General features: G+C 36.7%; 1 protein-coding gene and 1 pseudogene across 2 annotated transcripts in view; both read right to left on the bottom strand.

The window, feature by feature from the left end:
* The window catches only part of OSBPL1A (oxysterol binding protein like 1A), a 239,611-nt gene that overhangs the window by 142,451 nt on the left and 80,388 nt on the right, over window positions 1-16,772 (bottom strand). Inside the window, exons 10-13 of one of the 2 annotated variants that reach the window (XM_032859742.1) lie at window positions 16,004-16,077; window positions 15,829-15,892; window positions 4,625-4,723; window positions 3,351-3,473 (exon numbers count right to left, since the gene is read on the bottom strand). In XM_032859742.1, coding sequence (XP_032715633.1) covers window positions 3,351-3,473; window positions 4,625-4,723; window positions 15,829-15,892; window positions 16,004-16,077 — 360 coding nt within the window. The remainder of the gene's footprint in view (window positions 1-3,350; window positions 3,474-4,624; window positions 4,724-15,828; window positions 15,893-16,003; window positions 16,078-16,772) is intronic. The other variant, XM_032859743.1, reaches the window with a different exon arrangement.
* On the bottom strand, window positions 11,637-11,797 carry LOC116868998 (annotated as a pseudogene).

Raw genomic sequence — 16,772 nt, 5'->3', positions numbered from 1 at the left:
AACTTTTTAGAGATTATATTATATATATATATGCATATATGTAATATAACTCTGATGACATTCCTCTTTGCAGAAAACAGCCAGGATTGTGAGTACTGGTGCCCCAAGGCTCACCTCCAAGGCTCCCTACCTCCAGCCAAATCCATCTCCCCTCAATCTAAGTCAATAGGTAGCACATTTATTCTTCTTGGTACCTGGGGATCATCATGGCTGTGTAATCTTCCTAATGTGCTATTTTGCAGTAGATATTCACACAAAATAAAAAAACTTAAATGAAAGGATATAGAGAGAAAAAGGCAGTTCTCTCTCACATATCAGTCCTAGAGTCCCTATTTTCCCCCTTTACCAGCCTCAAAGCAACCACTGTTAATAATTTCTCATCTTGCCAGGGATGACCTAAGCCTACACACAAATGTGTGTGTAAGACCCTGCTTCTTCTCCCAAATAGTAGCATATTAGATACATCATTTTCTACCTTGCCCTTTTCACGTAACCATAAATCTTAGATACATCAATATATATAAATCTGACTCATTCTTGTATTGAATGTACCAATCTTATATTTATCAGCCCTATGTTGATGTACATTCATCTTCCTGCACATTCATTTGAATAATAGACATCACTCACCTTTAAATCCGGAAAGTATTATATCACTTTCTCATTTGACTAAAATTTAGCATCTTCTGCTCATTAAATCCTTATAACACTGACTTTCAGATCCTATAGAATCAAGATATCATCAACAAATGAAACCCTCACTTTCCTTGTGCCACCCCGAATCTAAGAGCCTATCCCAGTTTTGTCCCATAGTACGCTCTACAACGATAGAAGCATTCTACACTGTACTATTCAAAGTGGTAGCTACATGTGACTACTGAGCATTTGAACTGTGTTCAGTTAAAAGGAGCTGAATTTTTAATTCTATGTCTGAATAGCCAAATGTGTCTATTAGCTACCGTATTGGGCAGGATTTCTACACCAACACTGTGCTTGAATTTGTCTTCCTATTTTTATATTTGAAATGTTTTCAAGTTGTCATTAAGGCAACAACCATAAGGCCAATATTTCTATGGTTTGTCTTATACTTTTCTCTCTGGAGACCTAACCTCAGGGCATGACAGAGAGATAAGTGAAAACCCATTTTCAATTTTTGGAGGTCCTCATTTTGGGTGGAGATAAGAGGAGACCAAAAACATCATATAACCTGGCCACTTTTTTCAGTGTGGACATTTCCCCTGCCCCATAAGGTCTTGTCCAAAACCAGGCTGAGGAAATAAGTTTAGTTTTACGCCAGTTCAGATGGTTTTAGAGTATTCTAACCCTAGAGTTCCTAATTCCCTTTAGAAAGTCTATAAACATCTGTAATAGGTTTCATTTCACAAATAGGTCCCAGAATATCCTTACAATTTAAGAATCCAATGATCAAAGGCATTCTGGAGCCAGTCTACCACAAGCTACAATTTAACATACTTCACAGCTCATTTCAGATTTTAACCTATTTTTGGACCAAACTTCAGGAGTTGAGACAGAGTCAAGATTCACAGAATTAGCATTCAAATTCCGTTGGACAGAAACATGTTTGTAACCTACAAAACATGAAAGTGCTAAACACTCTCCCCGACTTCAGGTGCTATAAAAATCTAGAAGTTGAAAAACTTAATGGTTTTAAAGTTAACATAAGAGCATGATACTCAAGTGAATAAAATAAAAGGTACAGTTGAAGTTGATAACATGAAAAACTGAAAACTATACCAAAGAAACAGTTTTTTCAAAAAAACTTTTTTAATGATAACATGAGTTAGTATGCTTTTATTTTACCTGTAGCTTCCATTAAAAATGTCTTAAAATTACCATAATAATCCTAGGAAAAATTGGTATGCTTTCTAAGTCCTTCTACGTTTTTTTTTGTTGTTGTTGTTTTTTTAAGATTTTATTTATTTATTTGACAGAGAGCGATCACAAGTAGGCAGAGAGGCAGGCAGAGAGAGTGAGAGGGAAGCAGGCTCCCCGCTGAGCAGAGAGCCCGATGCGGGACTCGATCCCAGGACCCTGAGATCATGACCTGAGCCGAAGGCAGCGGCTTAACCCACTGAGCCACCCAGGCGCCCAGTCCTTCTACGTTTTATCATTTACCTTATTTTGAGGATAAATAGGAAAGGACTTCTTTTCATGGAGGGAATACTGACTAAAAGTTGAAATATTTAGCAGTTTTGGTTTTTTTTTCATTTGTTTAACATGATTCTGGCCGTAGATATGTAAACTTTATTTACTCGAACGGTTTTAATGTTATTTAGATGCTCTGGTGGATGTTATTTTTGCAAAGTTCACAGATCTGAAAATTATGTTTATGGTTGTCACTCTATACATTAGGCTTAAAAAAAACAACAACACAGAAGTAGCAATGGTAAAGCAAATGTCAATAAATTCTGGCAATGTCTTCAACCAAACATGGAAGAGCTCAAGTTTTTTAATGTTCTATCATAAAATAGGACTAGGGATCAAAAGAGCCAAAATCTCTACGTTTACAGGTCCTTAAGTCAATAAAACTCCCTAGGTATTAGCAAACTTAACTTCATTAAAGCTGTTGATTTGGAAACGTTCAAATCCTGCAACCACTTCATTTAGTTAGAGAAAAAAAAAAAAGAGATTAAATTTTGTAGGCAAATTGTATGTTCTGACATAATTATTTAGATTGAAACTCCATCATCCATCAACCTTTTGTAGTTCTAATTCTTCCAAACCCCGTTCCCATTTAAAAGACACAGCCAGTAAACTGATGTCCAGATTTAAAAACAAAAAACAAAGAAACAAAAAAACCTATTTCATTTCAATAACACATACTGGTATTTCTCTATGGCTAAGGCTTTGACATCACTTCAGATAAAGGCCTGTCCTTCTATTACTGATGCTTTATCTTACCTCTAATCAATGAAGTTACAGATTACAAGTGGTTTTAAATGAAACTACCAGCCAGGATAGGTATCACTATGGTTGCATTATTTAAACTCTGAAATATGCAGTGAAGTCATAAAGGGCAGCAAGTCAAGCTCTGCACGCTCCCCCTACTGGCGGCAGTTTTCAAACAGAATGACAATCTGATTACAGCAATGAAAACATTTTAACCGAAAAAGATATATTTGGGCATAGGATCCTATCTTTAGAGCATTATCTACAGAGACATTTGACAGTATCCTCATAACAGACATTATAAATAGCATAAAATATTACTGGACAAAGAACATCATTATCTCCATTGTCAGATTTCTTAATTTCAAAATCTCACATTTGAAAAAAAAAAATTCTTGGGGACAGAGTTAGCTATAAAAGTCGTTTGGTTTTTCTATTACCTCTAAGGATTCCTTCAAGTCTATAGCTGAAATTGCATCTTCCTCTTCGTCATCACTCAGCTGGTCCTGGGAACAGTAGTGAGTGCTATAAGCAGAATGATCTTCTATTGCTTCCAGCCAGTCCTGAAATAATCCAAGAATTGAAATAAAAGTGAAATGCATTTTTACTCAAAAAAGAGAGAATATGCCAATGATTTAGAAAGTTAAAATTTACGTGGAGAAGATATTACAGATTCAAAAAAATAAAAGAAACCCAAACCAACCAACAACAAAAGAATGATGCAGGTCTCTTATCCATGACATTTCTGGATTAAAAAAACTTCCTAATACTTTAAAAAATATCACCTATAAGTTTACATACTCAATACTATTAAGATACACATTATAAAAGCTGAGTAATGGGTGGAAATTTTTTCACTTAAAATTATAGACTTTCCACAGTGTTGGATATGCTACTGTATACTAATATGTCCAGAAATACAGTTTTACTAACTTGTAATCGAGTTATAAGAAAGCCAACAATTGCCTTGATGCTTTAGCTTTTACTAATGTTTTTAAAATATCAGTGATTTCACAAAAAGAATATTTTCCCTAAAAGTATCTGTGTTACTTCTCATTTCTTACAGCATTACTCAAGGTCAAATTTTACCACTTTATGATATGGTCAGAGAGTCAGGATTTAGATCATTTAGGGTTCTTTGCAGGGCCAAAGTTAACCACTTTGGAAATAGATTCTTTTAACCCCTTACATAATTTACAAAAAACAAGACAGGTCTACAAATACTCCTTTGATCTAAAGGAATATGGAGTGTCCATTAAAAAACTGCACTATGAATTTCTGTCACATCAATCCCAATTTGCTTGCTTGTTGCTGTTGTTCAATTTACCACAAAGGAAGGCTGAGGCTATATTGTAATAAATCAGAACACCTAAGCTGAAGCTGGGTTTTGTCACTTGTAAGCTGCGTGACCTTGAGAGAGCGCTTCAATCTCACTGGCTTCAGTTTCTACACCTATAAATTAAGAGGCAGACTATATAATCATTCAGGACTTTTTTCTGAAAATGATTCACAAAATCAAATTAATAAAGATAATTATGAACAGAAAATATCTGCAGGTACATGTTGATAAATTAATACATAAGCCAAATTTCAAGCTTCATATAATCGCCCCCATTAAAAAGTACAGTCAACAAAATTTTAGATATTATTGATCTTATATTCTTCGTTTCTAAATATTAAGTTCTATGAAAGATAAATGAATCCATAAAATTACCTCTCTTGACTGTTGAAGACTATTCTTAGGAACCCTGAAGCCATGAATAGTGTCATCAAAGCATTTAATAAAGAAGAGGCAGCTATCAGTGGATTTTACCTTGGATATAAAGAAGTCAGTAAGACAATATCATTCATGCACATAAAATAGGATATATGTATGTGTGTATGTGTGTATATATATATATAATAGTATATGTAATACATAACAATATTAACATAACTTAATTATATCCAATTGAATATTTAAAATACCAAATGGTAAAAACTGGAGGAAAAATTGATGTACTGGGGATATCACATGCATTGCAGCTTATCTTTAATAACATCTGGCTTTCATATTCATAGTTACTCATTTCTATTTGAATAGTCAAAATATAGTCCTAATTGAATAGTCGATTAGGTAAACAGTCCTAATTGAATAGTCAATTAGGTATGTAGTTTTGTCCTTTATATTTAATAACTTAGCATGCACTTGGGCTATAAAATTCTTTAAATATAAGAGCCCCAATTTCTTGTTCATACCATTCTCCTGAACGTTTTGTTTGAGCTGAATGTACAAAATATTTGAACTGAGTGTAAAAGAGTAAGTACATATGAAATTGGTAAGGAAGGGGGAAAGGAAAAGAAGATAAAAAATTATGTTTCATTGAAACATATGTTTGGAAAGTGAGGGGATTTAAGAATGGAAAAAGATAGGGGTGCCTAGGTGGCTCAGTCGGTTAAGTGGCTGCCTTTGGCTCAGATCATAATCTTAGGGTCCTGAGATTAAGCCTCACATTGGGCTCCCTGTTCTGTGGGGAATCTGCTTCTCCCTCTCCCTCTGGTGTTCCCCCTGCTTGTGCTCTCTCGCTTACACACTCTCTCTCTAATAAAGTCTTTAAAAAAAAAAAAAAAAAAAGGAATGGAAAAAGACAGACTTCTACTTCCAGACCCTACAAGAGTACCACCCTCCTCCTTGCAGAAAACAACTATAAAAAGCAACTGCCCAGGATGGGGGATGGGTGCTGGGGGTGCTGCATCAGTTGGGTGTCTGACTCTTGATTTCAGCTTGGGTTGTGAGAGTGAGCTCTGTGCTGGGCATGGCTTCTACTTGAGATTCTTTCTGTCCCTCTGCCCCTCCCCTGCTTATGCACGCTGGAACTCTCTCTCAAAATGGATAATAAAATCTTAAAAAAAAAAAAAAAAAGCAACTGCCTGACGGAACTGGAGAGTGAACAAAAGTTGACAGACTCAGATAGGGAATGCTCTTGGAGGAAAGGAAATAACTACGCAAATAAGTTCCCACCCCAAGGTTTTTCAGCTGGGACATACAGTCCACAGGGGGACACAAGCAGCATGGGCACACATGGAAAAATCTACAATCTGTCTTTGAGAATTAATAAGGAAGAGCCAGGGAGGCAGAAATACTAAAGAAAGTGGGAGTAATCCTCCAAGGGAAAAAAGAAGAGATCCCCAAACTGCCTGTCACATGTCTAATAGATGCTGAGAAAGGATTCAAAACGGTCTCTTAAATACAACCTATCTAAATGCAGACCAGAGCTGCTACCCAAAAAACAGAGTTTACAACCTAAACCCAGTCAAGAATATGACCTGCTAAAACAGTGGAAATAACATTTAGCAGAGAAAAATAACAGAACCCAGAATCCCCAGAACTTAACATTTCATAATATTAAGGATACAATCCAAAATTACCTGATACGTGAAGAAGAAAGTGGAACATATTCTCAAGAGAAGTCTAATTAAAGGCAAATTTTCAGAATGGTTAATAGGGACCCAAATATATACTATCTACACAGACAGAAAATAAAGATGTATAGGTTAAAAGGAAATGGGAGAGAAAAAGAGATACTATGCAAATAGTGAGCATAAGGCCTGAGTGCTTAGGTAATATTGGTCAAAATGGATTTCAAAAGTAAATATACTACAGGAGATAAAGAGGGCCACCATATAATAATAAAAGGGTCAATTATTCAGAAGACAAGATCATTGGTATGTATGTGCTCAATAACTGAGAAATGAACAATTCCACAAGCATAGTTGCTTATTTTGATACCCCTCTAAGCAACTGATATAATTAGCCAAAAATCAGCAAAACACAGATCTGAACAGTACTATCAACCACCATGACTGGATATTTATAGGACTCTAAACCTAGCAGTAGCAAAATACACATTATTTTTAAATGCATTTACTGGGATAATCCACTCATAGAGCCATTAAGCAAGTCTCAGTACATCTGAAAAAAACAGAAATCATAAAGGACACATTCAATGACCAAAATGAAATTAAATTATAAATCAGAAACAGATCATAAACATCCCAATCACTTAGAAGAACACTTCCAATTACTTGAAAATTAAATATTCATTGGTTCAAAGACAAGATTTCTATGAATAGAAATTTTTTTTTGAAGATTTTATTTATTTATTTGACAGAGATCACAATTAGGCAGAGAGGCAGGCAGAGAGAGAGGAGGAAGCAGGCTCCCTGCTGAGCAGAGAGTCTGACTTGGGGCTCAATGCCAGGACCCTGGGATTATGACCTGAACCAAAGGCAGAGGCCCCAACCTACTGAGCCACCCAGGTCCCCCTTAATAGAAATTCTACTAATTTCTAATAGAAATTAGACAAAATTTTGAACTACTAATGAAAACATACCAAAATTAGCCGCATGAAACTAAAATGGTTACAAAGATAAAAGTATAGCTTTAAATGGCTGTATTAGTAAAGAAAATAGACCTTAATCAATAATCCAACCTTTGACCTTGAGAAACTATTAATTAAAACTGAAGCATAGAGGGGCGCCTGGGTGGCTCAGTGGGTTAAGCCGCTGCCTTCAGCTCAGGTCATGATCTCAGGGTCCTGGGATCGAGTCCCACATCGGGCTCTCTGCTCAGCAGGGAGCCTGCTTCCCTCTCTCTCTCTCTGCCTGCCTCTCTGTCTACTTGTGATCTCTGTCTGTCAAATCAATAAATAAAAATCTTAAAAAAAAAAAACTGAAGCATAGAGAAATTTCTTAAAAAGAACAAAAAAAATCAAAAGAAAACAGAAAACAAAAAGTTTCAAAAAAAAATCAAGAACTAGTTCTTTGGAGAGATCAATAAAATTGATAAACTGCTAGCCAGATTAATCTAGGGAAGAAAAAAGACACAAATTATTAATATAAAAAAATGAAAGAGAGCACAGCACTACCTATCATACAAACATTAAAAACATAATAAGGGAATATTAGTACCAAAAGGTTTGATAACCTAAGAAAAAGGACAAATTTTTTGAAAGGCAAAAATTACAAACACCAACTCAAGAAGAAATAGAAAATTTGAACTAGCCCTTTAGCAACTGAAGAAATTTATAATTACCATCCTTTCCTTAAAAAACAACAACAAAAACCCCCAACTTTTTGGCCCATGAATTATATCAGCATTTAGGAAAGAAATAAACCTAATCTTATAAAAACTTCCCAAAAAACCTGAAAAGAAATATTTTCTAATTCATTACAGGAAACCAGTATTTCTCAGATTCCAAAAACCACACAAAATATATCATGAAATATAAACCAATATCCATCAGGAACACAGAAGCAAAAATTCTTAACAAAATATTAACAATTTACTAAAATAATAATATATCATGGGCACCTGGGTGGCTCAGTCGGTTAAGCCGCTGCCTTCGGCTCAGGTCATGATCCCAGTGTCCTGGGATGGAGTCCCACATCGGGCTCCTTGCTCAGTGGGGAGCCTACTTCTCTCTCTGCCTCTGCCTGGCACTTTGCCTGCTTGTGCGCTCTCTCTCTCTGACAAATAAATAAAAAAATAAATAAATCTTTAAAAAATAATAATAATAATATATCATGACCAACTGAAATTTATCCCAGCACTATGACTGGTTTATTAACACCCTACGACCTATCAGTGTAATTAATCATATTAATAGGATGAGTAAAACCCTATGATCATTTCAATAATATGCAAAAAGTATTTAATAAAATTCAACAGATTCTCATGATAAGGGCTCTCAGGAAATTAGGTAATGAAAATAATTTCCTAAAGCAGATTAAGGGCATCTATGAAAAAAAAATCTATGTTGTCTGTTTTTTTTGCAGACAACATGATTGCACATGTAGGAGATGCTGAGGAATCTGCAAAAAAGCTACCAAAACTATTAAAGGAGTTTAGCAAGGCCACAGGACTTAAAACAAATTTATATATAATAGCAGCAAAAAATAGAAAAATGAGAATTTCAAACCCATCATGCTAGCTTCAAAAAATAAACACATAAGGACAAATTTAACTAAAAATTATATGACATTATAAAAGGAAATTAAAGAAGATTTCAATAAAGGAGAGATATAATGTTCATAGCTTAGAGGTCTTGATGGCGTTAAAGTAACAACCCTCCACAAGTAAATCTATATAATTAATGCAATCCCAATCAAAACAACCATTCCCCAACACTGAAAATTGATGGAAGACATACAACATACTGAAAAGCCATTTATTCAAGAAAAATCTATTGAATCTCTCAGTAAGAACAGTGGATGCTGTTTTAGCCTCAGTCCACTCCATTTCCCCCTCCTCCTTTCTCTATGGCAAACTGTATCATTATGAGGCAAGCTTTAAACACTGGGGCTAACTTTAGAGTAGGGCTCTGAAAAATCCAATTCTATAGCTTTCTCAAAACAATAGCAATCTTGGTAGCAAACAATCAGGAGAGGCCAAAATCACAGAACATGAGGTCTAAAAATATTCGGCCAGGCAACAAACTGGCAAAAGAGCCAGACATTTAAAAAGCTCTCACAGGGGCACCTGGGTGGCTCAGTGGGTTAAAGCCTCTGCCTTCGGCTCAGGTCATGATCCCAGGGTCATGGGATCGAGCCCCGCATCGGGCTCTCTGCTCAGCAGGGAGCCTGCTTCCCTTCCTCTCTCTGCCTGCCTCTCTGCCTGCTTGTCATCTCTATCTGTCAAATAAATAAATAAATAAAATTTAAAAAAAAAAATAAATAAAAATAAAATTAAATAAAAAGCTCTCACAAAAATGTTCAGAAACTAAAGTAAATCATAAAGAATTAAAAGAAAGCATAATGACAATAACTCATCAAATAGAAAATATCAATAAAAAGATGCTAGTTATGAAGAAGAACCAAATGGAAATCTGAAAATTCCAAGAACTGAAATGAAAAATTCACTCAAGATAATCTGAGATTGGGGGTGGGGAGGGGGAACACCTGGGTGGCTCAGTCTGTTAAGCTTCTGCCTTCTGCTCAGGTGATGATCCCAGAGTCCTGGGATCAAGCCCCATATTGGGCTCTCAGCTGGTCAGGAAGCCTGCTTCTCCCTCTCCCTCTCCCAATGCTTGTGTTTCTTCTCTTGCTGCTTCTCTCTCTGTCAAATAAATAAAATCTTAAAAAAAGAAAAAAAAAGATAATCGGAGATGGAAAGGAGAAAAAATGCAGGACATTATCACATGTACCAACGGACAAAGTCACAGAAGGAGAGAAAAAAAGCTGAAAAAAACACATAAGGACATTAAAGAACTATTTATTAAAGAAATTATTATTAAATTATTATTAATTTAATTAATAATTTAATTTAATTAATTATTAATTTAATTTAATAATTTGATTTAATTAATAAATTAATTATTAAATTATTATTAAACTATTATTAAAGAAATAATGGTTGAAAATTTCCCAAGTTCAGCGAAAATATTAGACATTAAAGAAGTTCAATAAACTCAAGTAGGATAAATTCAGAGAGATCCATACCTAGATACATCTTAGTCAAACTATTGACAGCCAAAAACCAGAAAATATTGAAAGTAATGAGAAAAGGGGACGCATAGTAAAATTAACAGCTGACTTTGCATCAAAAATAACGAAGGACAGAGTTAAGGGGATGACATATTCAAAGTGCTGAAAGAAAATTTCTCTTTTTTTTTTTTTCTTTTTAAAGATTTTATTTATTTATTTGACAGAGAGATCACAAGTAGGCAGAGAGGCAGGCAGAGAGAGAGGAGGATGCAGGCTCCCCGCTGAGCAGAGAGCCCGATGCGGGGCTTGATCCCAGGACCCTGGGATCATGACCTGAGCTGAAGGCGGAGGCTTTAACCGACTGAGCCACCCAGGCACCCAATTTCTCTGTTTTATAAAACTATTATTCTAAAATGGAGGTAAAATACACTCCCAAATTAAAAAAAGACTCAGACAATTCATTACATATACCTTAAAAAAAGAGTAAAAGAAAGTTCTTTAGACTAAAATAAAGTGACATCAAACAAGGGGGGAAAAAAACCCAGAAGTTAATTGCATAGATAATTCTAATAGAGTATAGACTTTCTCTTTTCTCAAATAATTTAAAGCAATTTACACAGCTGTAAAATTGTATGGCTGAGCTTGTAACATACTGAGGTGTAATATATATGACAATAATAGGACAGAGGATAAAGGAAGGAACTGAGCTATCTCAGAGCAAGGAAATGGCCCCATACATGCACCAAAAAAAATAAATGGAACTAGAAATCATAAAAACATAAATTAGAATAAAAGACTATAAATCTTTTTCTCCTCTCTTCTTTTTTTAAAAGCACAGATTAACTTGCATCCACACAAAAACCTATATACTAATGCTCACAGCAGCAGCATTCCCAAGAGACAAAAAGTAAAAACAACCCAAATATTCATTAACTGATGAATGGATAAGTATTGTCTATCCATACAATGGAATATTATTTAACCATAAAAAGGACTGAAGTAATGATACATGCTATAATACAGATGAACCTCGAAAATATTATGCTAAGCAAAAGAATCCAGAAACAAAAGACCACATATTATATGATTCCATTTATATGAAATGTCCAGAACAGGCAAATTTATAGATATACAGAGATCAATGGCTATCTGGGTTCTAGAAGAGGGTGGTACTGACAGGCAATAGGGTATGATTGCACATGGGTATGAAGTTTCTTTGGGGAATTATGGAAATGGATCTAAAATGGATCATGGTCTCCTCATGGTTGGCACAAGTGTCTGACCATACAAAAAAATTACTGAATCATTTCAAGTGGGTGAACTGTATATGATGTGAATTATAGGTCAATAAAAACATTTTAATTAGCAACAATCGCGCCTCAGATAAACCTCATTGGCTATAATACTGCCACTGGGCAAAGCTCAATAAAAATATTTTAAAAGAAACATACAAATTGTATAAAGCAATAGATATAACACTATCACTGAGTTTTCAAACATGTAGAGTCATGATATATATTAACAATAATAAAGACAAAGGAAGGGGTAGGAAGTGGAACTATATTAAAGCACAGTAAGTATGGAATGAAGTAGTAGTTTTTGATGGATTAAGATGCATATTATAATACCCAGAGCAACTATTAAGAAATAATTTTAAAATACAGTAAAATACAAACAAAAGGAAATTGCATATGAGACATACATATCTTATGTAGAAGATGAAGAACAAACAAAACAAATACAGAAACAGCAAAATGGCAGAGAGAAACCCAACTATATCAATAACAACATTAAGTACAAATTCATTAAACACTCTAAGATTTTACTTTTAAGTAATCCCTATACCCAGCATAGGGCTCAAACTCACAATCCCTAGATCAAAAGTCACATGCTCCACTGACTGAGCCAGCCAGGCATCCCTCATTAAACATTCCTATCACAAGGCAGAGATTGTCAAACTGGATAAAAATACCAGATACGAGTGTATGCTCTCAGTAAGAGACTTATTTTAGGATGCCTGGGTGGCTCAGTTGGTTGAGTGACTGCCTTCAGCTTAGGCCATGATCCTGGAGTCCTGGGATAGAGTCCCCTATCGGGTTCCCTGCTCAGCAGGGGGTCTGTTTCTCCCTCAGACCTTCCCCCTCTCATGCTTTCTCTCTCATTCTAATATTTTTTTTTAAAAAAAGGAGAGAGAGACATATTTTAGATTGAGACACATAAATAGGCTGAAAGCAAAAGGATGGAAAAAGATATACAATGCAAACAGTACCTGTATGAGAGCTGGAGTGACTACAGTGATTGTTGTGGACTGAACTGTGTCCTCCACAAATTCATATGTGGAAGCCCCAACCCTCAATGAGACTATTTGTAAATAGGGCCTTTAAAGAGGAAATTAAGATTAAATGAGGTCACAAGAGTGGGGCCCTAATTCAGCAAGACTGGTATCCTTCATAAGAGGAAGAGAAACCAGGGATGCATGCACACAAAGTAAAGCCAAGGGAGAGCTGACAAGAAGGCAGCCATCTGCAACCCAAGGAAAGAGGCCTCGGGAGGAATCTATCCCTACAAGTCAGAGCTGAAACTATAAAATTCATAAAGGAAACATAGGGAGAAAGCTTCAAAGCAGTGGACTTGGAAAGGGTTCCTTGGACATGACACAAAAACACAAGTGACAAAAGAAAAAAAACAGAGAGGGGCGCCTGGGTGGCTCAGTGGGTTAAGCCGCTGCCTTGGGCTCAGGTCATGATGTCAGAGTCCTGGGATCGAGCCCCGCATCAGGCTCTCCGCATCGGGCTCTCTGCTCAGCGGGGGGCCTGCTTCCTCCTCTCTCTCTGCCTGCCTCTCTGCCTGCTTGTGATCTCTGTCAAATAAATAAATAAAATCTTTAAAAAAAAAAAAGAAAAAACAGAGAAATTCGACTATCAAAATTAAAAACTTCTGTGTATCAAAGAGCACTATCAACAGAGCGTAAAGACAACCCACAGAATGGGAGAAAATATTTGCAAACCATATACTGGTTTATATCCAGAATATACAAAGAACTTCTACAACTCAACACCAACAAAAAAACCAAACAGCTCAGTTAAAAAATGGGCAAAGGACTTAAACAGATATTTCTCCAAAGACAATACACAATGCCTAAGAAGCACATGAGAAGATCCTCAACATCACCATTCATTACAGAAACCCAAGTCAAACTGCAATTAGATGCCACCTCACACTCATTAGGATGCTCAATTTAAAAAAAAAAAAGGGAACGGAGTGCTGATGAGGATGTGGAGAAAGTGAAATTGGAACCCTTGCACACTGTCGGTGTGAACATAAAATGGGCCAGCTGCTATGGAGAACAGCAGGGAAATTCCTCATAAAGTTAAAAATAGAACTACCATATCATTCAGCAATTCCACTTCTAGGTCTAGATCCAAAAGCAGGATCTTGAAGAGATTATTTGCACATCCGCATTCACTGCAGCATTATTCACAATCACCAAGAGGTGGAAGCAATTCAAATGCCCACTGACAGATGAACGCATAAAGAAATGTGGCCTATACAAACAATGGAATATTATTTAGCCTTTGGGGGAAAAAAAAAAGAAATCCTGTCATACATTACAGCATGGATGATTCTTGAGGATATCAGACTAAAGTGAAGTAAGGCAGTCATAGAAAGACATAAAACTGTATGATTCCACTAGCAGGAGGATCGAAGTAGTCAAACTCAAAGAAACTAAAAGTTAGAACAATGGTTGCAAGGCACTGGGGGTAGGGGAAATAGGCAGTTAGTTGCTCAATGGACAGAGTTCCAGTTTTGCAAGATGAAAAAGTTCCAGAGATGTGTTGCCCAACAAAGTAAACACAGTTCAGTTCAGTAGCTTGAGCTACAGTAGCTACTGAACTGTACCCTTAAAAAATGGTTAAAATAGTGAATTTTATGTTATGTGTTTTACCACAACTAAATTTTTTCAAAAAGGAAAGAAATTCTGACACGTGCTGTAACACGGATGAATCTTGAGGATACTATACTAAGTGAAAATAAGCCAGTCACAGAAGGACACATATTGCCTATATTTACTTATACGAGGTACCTAACAAGGTCGAATTCATAGACACATGAAGTAGAACGGTGGCTGCCGGGGCCTGGGAATAGAAAGGAACGGAACTAGTGACTGAAGGGTACTGAGTTTTAGTTTGGGAAAACAAAGAGTTCTGGAGATGAATGGTGCTGACGGCTGCAAAATAATACAAATGTACTTAAGGTTACTGAACTGCACAATGAAAAAAGTTAAGAAACTGAGAGTTGAAACACTATTAGAAAAAAAGATCTCAAATCAATATCCTCAGCTTCTACTTTAAGAAACTACAAAGTAGACAGAGTGCTTTAAAGCTGCCACACAGGGGACGCTCAGCAGCTTGTGTTGATATACGACTCATAGAAGTCGGCTTAAGCACACATGTACGGAAGAAACAAAAGTTATAACACAAGGTGAGGCATATTACAGCAAGGGCTGACCAATCCCACAGAAGTTAAAGAGCAAGAAATTTTAAAAGCGTGGGCAGAGCATCTCCTTTGTTTTTTGACCTAATGCAGCCAAGAACCAGATAAAGGGCCCAACTGAGGAAAAAGCTTGGTATTAAGTAGGTGTGTCCACAGCAGGGACAGAAGAGAATGGCCACGATTGCCCTGAAAGAGAAAACAACAAGATGAAACAGGTAAGATGAGAGGAAGACCCTGGATCTCTGGCCCAATGTGAAAGGAACACAGGGTGGGAGGACTCTGAAGGGGCCAGCTGTGTAATTCGGCTGTACTCCTGGGGAATGGGCCCTGTCTGTGACACCCCAAGGGGAACACCTGGTCTTCTGGGGGGTGTTCGCCCTGAGAAAGGCAGGTGCTGTGCTCTAAAGAGCAGATGGATTGCCACTATGTGTTGACTACCCTAAAGGATCTGAAGTAGGAAATAAGGAAGTATGTCTAGGCTCCAGTCTTAGACTAATCTCTACAGAGGAGAAACTCCTTTTTTCTCCTGGTTGATAAAAATATAAAAAGTGAACACAGAGAACCCAAGAATCCCAATTGTGAAGCAGGCTTTAATTTTTAACACCAGAAAAACTTCCGTTATCCCAATTTACCCAGGTATAAATACACACATACATGTAGGACATACATACATAGGTATATACACATGTATGTGTGAATATACATACATACACATACAAAAACAAAATGTTAAAGGCTCTTCGTGTTTTCAGGTAACTCCTCTCCCATCCCACAATACGTGGAAATAAAAACTGATTATATTTTTAAAACAGAACTTCTACAATTTTTCTTGTTCTCAAATAAAAATACAAGTGCCTTCTACCCCCAAGATTTTACAAGGCAGCTTATAAAAATAATTTTGGGCATTTACTTGCAAAACTGACTTCATGGTTTGAGCAAAAGATGCATGTGTCATCCTACCGTGCATACTGCTTGAGTTAGATGCTTGCATCCCTGGCGATAAATATTACGGACTGCATCAGGCCTTCAAAATAAATTTTAAATTAACAAGACAAAAGGAAAAGAGTTAAGTGAAAACTTTTAATCTTTCAAAATTTAGATAATGATATTTAATAAGTATAAAGATAATACTTACTGTTTCCTATACCACGAAAGGACTCCATGTTCTAACACTACCCAGAATAATCTCCAGCCAAAAAATCTTGAACTCTAAGGGAAAAATTGGCAATGATTTTCTGAAATGACTCATCCAGATTCAAATACCTAACTGATAAAAATTAAGTTATGACAGTGCTATTGTAGTCTTTCATCTAGACAGTACTAACGAACATTAAAAAATGATCAAACATGGGGGCATCTGGGTGGCTCAGTTGGTTAAGAGTCTTCATTTGGCTGAGGTTGTGATCTCAGGGTCCTGGGATGGAGTCCCACATCAGGCTCCATGCTCAGTGGGGAGTCTGCTTGTCCTTCTCCCTCTGCTCCTCCCCACACTCACACACACACACACGCTCTCTCTCTCAAAAGAAATTAAAGAAAAAAAAACGATCAGGGGTGCCTGGGTGGCTCAGTTGGTTAAGCGCTTGCCTTTGGCTCATATCATGATCTCAGGGTCCTGGGATGGAGCCCCGCACTGAGCTCCTGGCTCAGCAGGGAGCATGCCTCTCCTCCCTCTGCCTGTTACTTCCTCCTGCTTGTGCTCTTACAAATAAATAAAATCTTTTAAAAAAATTTTTAATTTTGGGCGCCTGGGTGGCTCAGTTGGTTGAGCAACTGCCTTCGGCTCAGGTCATGATCCCGGACTTCCGGGATCGAGTCCCGCATCGGGCTCCCAGCTCCTTGGGGAGTCTGCTTCTCCCTCTGACCTTCTCCTCTCTCATGCTCTCTCTCACTCATTCTCCCTCACA

This window comes from Lontra canadensis, unplaced genomic scaffold (assembly GCF_010015895.1).
Source record: "Lontra canadensis isolate GAN:19392208 unplaced genomic scaffold, GSC_riverotter_1.0 scaffold17, whole genome shotgun sequence".
Taxonomy (NCBI): Eukaryota; Metazoa; Chordata; class Mammalia; order Carnivora; family Mustelidae; genus Lontra; species Lontra canadensis.
Note: the sequence above shows the minus strand (reverse complement) of the source record. Positions and strands in the feature narration are given on the sequence as shown.